General features: G+C 52.4%; 3 protein-coding genes across 3 annotated transcripts; 2 read left to right on the forward strand and 1 right to left on the reverse strand.

Annotated features, from left to right (window-relative positions):
• Positions 1 to 106: 106 nt before the first annotated feature.
• Positions 107 to 2,698, reverse strand: J4E84_009931 (uncharacterized protein; the record flags this gene model as incomplete). Its single annotated transcript, XM_049392490.1, has 1 exon — positions 107 to 2,698. The coding sequence occupies one exon, from the start codon at positions 2,696 to 2,698 to the stop codon at positions 107 to 109; it is 2,592 nt and encodes an 863-aa protein (XP_049239897.1).
• Positions 2,699 to 7,097: 4,399 nt separating this feature from the next.
• On the forward strand, positions 7,098 to 8,487 carry J4E84_009932 (uncharacterized protein; the record flags this gene model as incomplete). Its single annotated transcript, XM_049392491.1, has 2 exons — positions 7,098 to 7,172; positions 7,222 to 8,487. The coding sequence occupies 2 exons, from the start codon at positions 7,098 to 7,100 to the stop codon at positions 8,485 to 8,487; spliced, it is 1,341 nt and encodes a 446-aa protein (XP_049239898.1).
• Positions 8,488 to 9,214: 727 nt separating this feature from the next.
• Positions 9,215 to 10,018, forward strand: PSF1 (DNA replication protein psf1; the record flags this gene model as incomplete). The annotated part of the gene is made up of 3 exons (XM_049392492.1): positions 9,215 to 9,241; positions 9,296 to 9,828; positions 9,925 to 10,018. The coding sequence occupies 3 exons, from the start codon at positions 9,215 to 9,217 to the stop codon at positions 10,016 to 10,018; spliced, it is 654 nt and encodes a 217-aa protein (XP_049239899.1).
• Between the last annotated feature and the right edge of the window lie 250 nt (positions 10,019 to 10,268).

Consider the following 10,268-nt stretch of genomic DNA (forward strand, 5'->3'; position numbering starts at 1 on the left):
TGGAACGAATCGAATTGTTACTTTGGACTCTTACAGCACTTCCTTTCTTGGGAAAATAAACTAATACAGCATTCTATCACAGATCATTGCTATTTACATCATGCTACTAATTCCAATCCTCCCGCCAAACCCCCACCTTCTTCAAAAAGTCTACCTGCTTCCCCTTCGCGAACTCCATCGCCCAGTAATTCCCATCCCACCTCTCCCACGCGCCCTTCCAGCTCGTATCCAACCACCCCGTTTTCTCAACCGGATACAAAGACCCCATGCCGGATTTCCGCACTTGATCCATGATGTCGGTCGCAATAGTTCCACCCCTGGCTGTCGATCCGCGTGGTTTGACACTGGCCTTGAAGATTTCCACCTCTCTCGCCTCTTCCAGTTCTTTTGTATAGGTTTTTAGCCTGGCTTCGCGCGCTTGGATCGCGGCAGGGAGGTGGCAGCGGGGTATGAGAGGGGGTCTCTTTACACGTTCGAGCGGATGAGTCCAATCCGAGATCGAAGAAGGTGAAGTAGATGATGAAGTATCGCTATCAGGTGTGCGGCTACCAGAGGTACTCGGTGAACGGATAGGAAACGGTGCTTCGCGCATAAACGCTTGTTCCGTCTTTCCGATATGAATATCCCGGGCTTTGACACTCTTCCTCAGTCTAATCACCGCGTCCTCCAAGCGCGTGTTGACGCCTTGTTCGCGCTTGTAGTCTCGTTTGAGTGCCTCCTTTACTTGGTCTGCTACTGAGAGCTTTTGTTGAAGACCCTGGACTTCCCAGTGGGCTTGGTCTTTGACTTTTTGGTAGTAGTCTCGGATGTATCGGAAGTTTTCCAGCTGTTGCTCGGAGATGTTCGCTTCGAGTGCGAGACTGTGTTGTTCGAATTGGGCCTTGTTTTCTTCAAGCTCTTCCTTCCAGGTCTTGGCTTCCATTTCCAACTGGTCGTTCTTGGGGCGAAGCTCTGCGAGCTCTTCTTGCGCCTCGGTGAGGTTTGACTGTAGTCTTTCATTCTCGGGCTGGAGTTGTGACAGCAGTTTCTTCGCTTTGGCAAGCTCCAAGTCTGCATCACGGCGCTTCTTTTTTTCCCGTTCGTAGTACTGTTCCCATTCATTCTTACCAGTTTGCATGGGATGCGGACTTGGTAGACCGGGGCTCAACAACCCCTTCCTCTCGATTTCTATGGTCTTTCCCAAACTATTAATCTCGTATTCTTTCTCTGCTACCTCACGTTTCAAGTCTTCGATCTGCTCCCGCAACTCTTTAAAGTCTCCATTGAAGTTCTTGATCAATCTCAAAAACTCACCTCGCAGTTTACCAGTCTCATCATCTTGCGAAAGACTCAGGAATACAGCGTCGAGCTCTTTGGTCTCGCATTTTGAGATCATTGGCAAGTTTTCGGCTACTTGGTTGACAACTTCACAGAGTGTGCGGATAGACTCCTGGTTATTCTTCAGCTTCTCGTCCACTTCCCTCAGTGAGTCATCAAACGACTTGCAGGCAGCAGTCGCATCTTCTGCCTCTGTTTTCTTCGCCTGGAGTTCCAACCGCGTCCGCTCGATCGATGCTCGAAGCTTCTTGTTCTCCGCTTCGACTTCTTCAAGAGGAGGTAATCCAGGTTCGCGTGCGTTGCGCGCTGCAATCTTGGCTTCGCTCTCACGAAGTTGGACAGATAGCTTCTCATACTCTTGCTTCAGGTTCGTCGCTTCTTCTTTGACAGTTTGCAACTCTTGTAGTACAGTTTCACGCTGTCTCATCGCCTCATCGCGCTCTTCTTCCACTTTTTGGCGTTTGATTTGGAGCTCTTGTATTTCTGCAACGATCTCAGGCGGAACGATAGGTTTTTCAACATTACCATGCGGCGATACGCTTTCAATCTGGTCTTGAGGCGCCGCGGCTTGGCTTTCCACCTTCTTGCCATGGTCTTCTTGTGACACTGCAGCCGTGTCGTCTTGCGTCAAAGGTGATTCGCGCTCTTGTGATGCCTGAACATCAGGACTGGGATCTTCATCGTGATGCTCTTGTGGCTCTTCCTGTACCAAGAGATCCTCCAAGTCATACGGTTGGCCCTGCTCCTGTATGGTCAGCTCTTCTTGAGGCTCTGATACTTGCTCATGTGCTTGCTTTTCGAGCATTTCCTCTTGTAGCTTATCTTCCTCTAGATCCTCCTTCTCTAGCGGCTTTCCTTCCAGTCCCTTCTCTCCCAGGATAGACGCTGCTTCTTCTTCTTCTTCCTCTGCGCTTTTCTCGTCTTCCACATCGCTATCAAATTGACTAGAGTCGTCATCATCGACGCGTGCCTCGTCCTCATCATGCACTTCATCGTCTGCCTCGTCGTCATCTGCGTCCTCCTCATCAATGTCAACATAATCATCAACATCATCTACCTCATCATCATCTCCACCCCGCGTGGGCGTACCAGCCCCCAACCGCTGACGACTCTGCGGTCTACTAACAAACCCAGGAGACGAACGCTGCCGCATCGCACTACCCGGCCTCGAAGAAGTTTCTCTCGTCGACGCCGACCTCTTCCCATACTGAGCAAGTTCAATCTTCTCGTTCTTCTTCGCTTCAGATGCTCTGGTCGGGGCAGCGAAAGACGAAGCATTCGTTCGTGTTACGGGTCTGACTGGCCCTTGCTGCTCTTCATCTGAAGACTTCGGAGACGCAGCTTCGTGGTCAGGAGAGGACATTGGTTTGGTATCGTTCATCATGCGGGTTTCCGTCAGTCAAGTCGCGTTCAGTGAAGTACTGATTCCCTGAGCCGTGGTTACTGGCACGTTTTCGGGATTCATATGATGTCGCGATATAAATTATTGGTACAAACAAACTTTTCTGTCAGCTACATGAATGACTATTCTACGTGCTTGTCTCATTGATCGATCACTGCATTGTCTCGTCTGGATTTTTGCACATCACAGTGTTCCTCGTGTCGTATCAACGTGCTAATGTCTTAACGACGTCGTGAATGCAGTGGTTTTCTCCCAGCGACATAGTGAAATTTGACGAGACACTGTTTCGACTTTTCACGGAGGAAAAGTGTACTCTCTTTGTCAACGTTGCTACTGTGGGAATTGAAAGCAATTGCTATCAGCAGAAACGCATGGTACTGGTCGTCGACCTCACAGCTGTAATTGAAGGAGCAACCACTGAATCAAGTGTGCGCCGCATGACTGGCACATTGTACTGCGAGGATACCCTGACCTTACTCTGCACTACGAACGCCCATCTCATATCGCGCGCATTCGCGCAATGTGATGCAAAGTTAGATAGCTCAACGAACGTACGTTGGGCAGGAAGATGCGAGCTAATGCGAACATGCACTTTCGCCACCCCTACAGGATTCAGCATTTCCCACATCCAGGCTGGCAGCCGTTGTGGATGGGCGTCAACCAACGACTGGGGTAAGCGACAGGAGCGCAGCGTTAGTGACATCACGTGCTAGCGTGTACCGACTCCATGGGGTGGCGTAACACGATGCTAGCTGGTTGAGGAAAGACCCATGTCATCTTTAAGCCGCATCGGTTCAGCAAGGAGATAAGATGAGTGGAGTAGTGAGCGACGCTGACGTTTTAGCCGAATGGAATGGAGAAGGATTCAGGCCTTGACGTGAAATGAGGGGTAAAGCAAGAGGCGAATGACCAGGCTGACGGTGGCGCTCAGTCTACAACGACCTTAGTCCACCGTTGGAAAGCGATGATCGAGCGGAAGCCCCGATCTTGCACGTGTTGTTGTGTGACAAGTGCTGCCCTGATGCTGGTGCGCTACTCGTCACATACCTTACACCTACTTTAGCCGGCAAAACTACGCGAGATAAGCGCCTTCGCGCCAGAAGCGACAGAGGCGTCCCGTTACTGAGCGGCATGCTGGGATATTGCCTCGACGCCATAGATATATCGTAAGCTTTTGCCGGGAGCTTCGTCGACTGTGCCACTGTGCCGTGTCTTCTGATCATTCTGGAACGGGTAAGTTTTCATCAAGGTACATTGAAGAATGTCAGGCAAATCGTGCGATACTTGCATGAGAGCCGTCCCAAGCATCAATCGGTATATGAGTACCTCGCGGCATAGTTGCTGGATCGATCTGCGACCGTTGGCCTACTGCAAGAGCGCATACTAGCGTACCAGCGCCAGCTTCCTTGTGCCGGAGGCGTGTATACCTGAGGTGACTAGGCAACTCCAGCGTGCAAGATGTCATGCAACTGCATCCTCAACGCGAGTGTGCCGGTGGCGCGGCACTTGTCGTGCTGTGAGCAGAAAAGGGCCGAAGCTTGAGCGTAGCTTGCTCCGAGCGCAATGATATTGGTGGTTTCGATCACACTATTGACGGAATTCCCGTGCCAGAAGCTCGTCCCATGGTAACAACGCTGGGAAGTGGGGTAGACCGCTCAACCGCCAAACCCTTCCAGCAAAATGGGGGCTGACCTTGACTCTTAGCGTCCGCGGAATGGTAACACAACATCTCTTGGTTTGCAGTTATTGCAAGGTACCGAGCGCTTTAGGTGTAGATAGTCGTTGTAAAAAGTGGAAGGAGGCGCGGGGAGGTCTGTGACCGAGAACATCCGGGTCGATGACGGGTAGAACCAGCGGATCCTATCTCTCTAGCCCGCCGACGGGATCACCGTATGGCAAATTGTGGAAATGGTTTCTTACAATTGCGATAGCTGGCGAAGGTAACGGAGATATAGCCTATCTAGGCAATACAGAAGTTGGGTCAGTGGAGGCAGACATTGACAGCTACGGCGTCGATCACACACACGTGCGCAGATGATGCTCTCGACACCTGTAGCTACGAGTAGCTCGAGTGGACAATGCTGTACCCACCATGACCACCGATCATGTGTCCTGGTGTAGTCCTCCACGATACTGCCAGAGCACTTTGGCATGGTGATAGTCCGTTTGCGTTCATTCTTGGGTACACCGGTCGGAGAAGCATGCTCAAACAGTACAAACTCATTCAAGCCTCCTGGTTCAAAGCAATACTCCAGACAGTGGTATCCACTTTTGTTTCGCGCTTGCTCGAACCAATCACTATCGTCTTTGAGGCTCAGCCAAACCTGGTCGCACAAGGCTGTAACTGTTTGGTCGTGGTGCCGAAACGGCGATAGTACGCATTCCAAAGGCAGGTCCCCATGTCAACACGATCGACCGGAAGCAACCGAACTTTTGCTGTATGCATGCAATATGCAGGACCTTGCCCAGATGTCCGCGGCCTGTCACCGAAGGACGTTGAGTGCCTGTTGACTGTGACGGGCTTACCCTAAATGTCGTCGCTGCAGCATTTCGGGTTCAATAGCCGAGAGGCAAGATGGACGGAATTATTCTGAGCTTGAGCGGTCAACACAGACCTGAACCTCGCCGCGGGGGCGCATCGTAACCAGCCTGTCGGGATTGCCGTACCGACCCTACCCTTTGTCCGGCGACCGCAAAATCATGATAATGTGTTTGAGATCGAGTGTTTGAGATGTGCTTAGTTTGTCGCCGCCTGTAGATTGACTGCGTAGTTGCATTTTGATGTGCGGTGTGGATGTTAGAAATCGTTGTGTCGTGGTCAGCCCTGCCAAGTATGACCAGCTGTCAGGGTTCTGACATAGAAGGCTGCAGCCATCCGTGAACAGCACGTCAGGCTTGACTACGTAGCGAAAGAACCCAAGTTTTGGTCGACCAACCACGTTCGGCCTTGGGAAGATTTCTGGTCATGTACCATCTATGTCATTGGTTGCTGGGAAAGGGTACCGCGAGCCCCCGGTGATGCAATTGGTGCAGGAATGCAGCCCATGTTCTGGCGGAACATAATTTCAGGGGTCGTTCTGGAGGCTAAAGATACCAGTGAGCGTGTGGCTTGCTATAGCGAGCGCCCAGTGCACATGACTGCTGCAAGCCATAGTACACCCCTGCTAAGATTGGTAGACAGCTTCTTGGGGTAGGCGATTTGAAAGGAAGGGCGCCTAGATTGAGAGTAGCTTCCGTCTATAGCTGTCGATGTGGAGGGGCTGAGGGCCGCTTTCAACCCCACAACAGGACGGACATGATATTTTCGACTTCGAAACGTGAACGGACCAGAAGGCTAGGTCTTGCGCCATTTCGCAGGTAGTTCATCGCTTGAGAGGTTCGCAGGCCAAAAGCAGCGCGACGTCTGAGTGTGTCAAGCGCGCCCAGCCAACACCAATCCGGTAGTGCCTTTGTCCATGTTCAGACGACTAAGTACACTATACACATACGTGAGCAGTCGACCTCGAGGTTGTGTAGTCGCTACAAATACCTTCTGGCGACTGATCCCGGACAAAGAATCCTTCTCCGTTGATTTGCCCTTCACACTTTGCTCGAGCTCTGCCTTCGCCACAAAGAGACACGGGCCGGAACAACACAACTCAAACAGTACGGCGGTGTCTGACTTGCAAGTTGGTATCGCATAGTCGTCCACGCTGATTGTCTCTGCACCAAAGCCTTGGTGCCGGTGAGAAGCGGGTAACTGCAACAGGTTCGTTCCCTGAACACTTTGCGAACTGCTATGCATCATTGCGGTGAAGCAAACCCAGCAAAGAGCGACGCATTCGCTGGACGTACTGACACATATCCAGTACAATATCTGGAACAGAACAGTCTGATCCAGCATCTTCTCGAGAGACCAACGAACGCATCTCGGTATCCACCAGCAACAAAATCCTTCGGTCTTCATGTTGCACGGCCTTTGGCCAATAGAAGAGTCATTCCATCCATTGCAGTTAGGCTTGCTCTGTTCAACTATCGATCTCCATCGCTTAAGCGTTGCGTTGAGTCCGGAAACAAGGCCAATCGGCAGTCCGCAATCTCCACTGTCGCAGCAACTAACTTGTGCGTCAACACTCGCCATGATGAGGGGTGACACGCTCGTCCAACAACATCCTCCGACCCCACCGAATGCTGGGTCAGATCATCAGTCCGGGCTGCATCCAGTTGCGCAATATGGCGTCGATCGCGGCTATTCGTTCGGTGAGACAGGGTACGGCTCGCCAGGCTCGGTGGCGCACGAAGGGATCCCTTCACATGCGTCACATGCCGACAACCATCCTCGTGGGCTCGGACTAGGTATACAATATGTAAGAGTCCCTGCGTCTTCACACATGTAACCATGCTGATAAAGGTACAGGAGGGATATGGTCCACCAGCGGAGTATTACCAGAACGGGCCGTACAACGGCATGCAGGTAAGCAATGTCGCCGGTTGTCTCTGACCCGATTGCTAATGGATCATAGAACGAGCAAGCCTTGTTCTCGCCACCGACCCCAAGATCCGCGAACGATGAGGATTCCGGACGTAGGACAACTCGAAGCGGACGAGCAACAACATCGTCCAGTTCTCCACGCCTGAATGAGACCAGCCCTAGACGGAAGGCGACACCGAGAGTGAAGAAGCCGAAAGCACCGAAGAACGAGAAGCACAAGACGCCCAAGCTGACTGCGCCGTTGAGCATACTGACGAAGGAGCTGCATCATATCCCGGTCAAGAATATGGAGGAATGGGTGAACAGGCCAGCGGATGTCAGGAGACGCGAAGTCGAGAAGAGGAATGGATACATCACTCGTCCCATGAACTCGTTCATGCTGTACCGGTCGGCGTTTGCGGAAAGGGCCAAGTCATGGTGTCTTCAAAACAATCATCAAGTCGTGTCGTCCGTAGCGGGGGAGAGCTGGCCGCTGGAGCCGCCGGAGATTCGCGAGCTATACAACGAGTACGCAAAGATCGAGAGGATCAACCACCAAAACGCACATCCGACGTACAAGTTCTCGCCTAGCAAGACAGCAGCGCCGGCTCGTAAGCGAAGAAGCGAGTGGTCTGACGAAGAAGAACCTAGCGACCTTGACGATGCCGAATGGGCTCCCGGTGGTGGCAGGTCTCGTCCCCGCCAGGCCAGGAGAATTGATCGATCATTCAGCTATCCGTCAAATGGTGTTGCTGTAGAGTACTTCGATCAGTCGTTCGGACCGAATGGTAATGGTATCAACCGATCGTCTTGGGAGATGACAAACGAAGGGCGACCGATGCCGATGCCGATAAGCCACAACGAGCTCTACAATCAGTACTACCAGACTGCCGCCTACCCGAATATGCAGATCAGTCCGACCTACGCAGACGACATGCACATGAGGAGGGTAGACACACCATCCTCTTCCATGCAGTTCCACTCGAATCCATCGATGCTGGGATTGCCTGGAGGTAATGCGAACGATCTTCTGCAACAGCTGCACCCAAACATGAGTTCATCATTCGACGAGGGGCAGCTGGATCCATTGCTGTTGGCTTATGACGGAGGAAATCATTCAGACATCGACCCTTCGGCGCTGCAGAACGCCGTATACCGGAATCCTCATCCGGACATGCAAGAAGATAGGCTTGAGCAACACAACCTTGATGGCTTGTTGGATCTTCCGCATGATGAGTACCAAGCTTGGCAGTCAGACCCGACTATGGTGTCGCTCGAACAAGAGTCGGAGTTTGATAAGTGGATGGGTGAGCAGTGATCTATATCACGTTAGCTAGTGCATTACTGGGTGGTCATGTTGCTCTTACGTTTACGTGCGACGTTGTTATGGCTATTACCGTTCTTTTCAGCATCGTTGGGTGGTTTCTGATGAGCGCTTCCATGGTGGGCAGCATTAAAGGCGTTGATCGGACCAAAAGCTCGGGGGCTTAGAGCATTTAGACATGGTGTTATCGCATGCGTAGATCGAGATGTACATATTAGGTCAATCTTCCTTCGCTCTTCTCTCGACGCGATGCTGACGTGATGCCGTGTTCATCGTGCGTATTACCGATCCATCTTTCCGTCTGTGTGATAGCATACATGATGCCAGCCGAGAGTTTGGCGATGCTGGCGAATGAGGTTGCGTGGAGTGCTGGCGTTGTGAAAGGGATTGCCAGAAGAGGTTTGAAGTTGGACTCGACAAGCCAAGACCCGTCCCCGCCCCACCTGCCCCCGCGTCAGGAACGCGCCTGCCTTCGGAGGGTCCAACAAATGTTACTGTTACATCGCATGCGCCGATTGCTCTTGCTCGAATTCCCAGTCTTTGGTCCTTGCAAATAACAATCTGCAAAATCCTAATTGTTGCTACCTTTCTACACACTTCATAGTAGCTTACAACTTCCGCGCATCCTACAAATTGCAGTGACAGTCGCGTTTGCTTAATTGTCACATCTTTGCACCACAAAAGGAAGACACTCAGGATACCCATAACGCAGAACGCGACCATGTATGGAGAAGCGGCCAACAAGTTGGTATGAACACTTCATCCATACCTCACTACTATGTACCCTCACTAACACCCCCAGGTCCAAAACGCCAAACGCACCCTCGCCCTCCCCCATCTCCCACCCTACGCCTCGGAGCTCACACGCTCCATAGTGCGCGAAGTGCGCGACCTCGACAAAGACGTTTCATCCATCCTCGCCCCCTACAGCGGGTCTTTCAACCCCAGCGCATCCCCCGAAACCGCCTGCGCCCTCCTCGTAAACCACCTGTGCATGCGCCGGAACAAGCGCTGTCTACTCGCCTACCACCGCGTGCGGAGCGACAAGCTAGAAGAATACTGCTGGGAGGGCGTCGACGTGCTGGAACAACAGGGCAGCAAGGACCATAGCGGAGAAGGGGGGAGGGGCAGTGGAATGGGCGCTGGAGGCGGGAAAGAAGAGAGTAGTTTGAGTCCTGAAGAGGAGGAGTATGTGAGGCAATACAGTGATCTGCTCGCTGCGTATAAGGGGCAATGGACGGATATCGATTTGACGGGTAGTCTGGAGCCGCCGCGCGATCTCTTCATCGACGTGCGCGTCTTGAAGGACGCAGGCGAGATCCAAACAGAGTACGGGTACGTGACCGCCATCTCGGCATGCCGAAGCCTACGACCTTTCCTTCCGCATCCGAAGTATTGTATACTAGACGCCATAGCTAACCGACGTCACAGCTCCATAACCCTTACCAAAAACTCCCAATTCTACGTCCGGCAAGGCGACGTCGAACGCCTAATTGCGCAAGGATACCTCCAACGACTCAGCTAATCAACCTGCTACTCATCCTCCGACCGCTTCCTTAACCAGAAACCATTCCTTCGACCTCATCAGCGACCAAAATCAGTCCAATACATGAAAGATTGGCCGCAAACCTCACCCCACCTACCCTTTACCAAGTCCCCACCCTCTCTCCAACGAGAACCCTACCAACCAACCAAACCCCGCGGAACGTCCTTCCGCAGACCTACCCTACCGCGTGCATCCTTCGCCATGCACCCTCCCACCGCTACACCCCCCC

The sequence above is a fragment of the Alternaria hordeiaustralica genome (assembly GCF_023758085.1).
Source record: "Alternaria hordeiaustralica strain BMP 2776 chromosome Unknown scaffold_33, whole genome shotgun sequence".
Classification (NCBI taxonomy): Eukaryota; Fungi; Ascomycota; class Dothideomycetes; order Pleosporales; family Pleosporaceae; genus Alternaria; species Alternaria hordeiaustralica.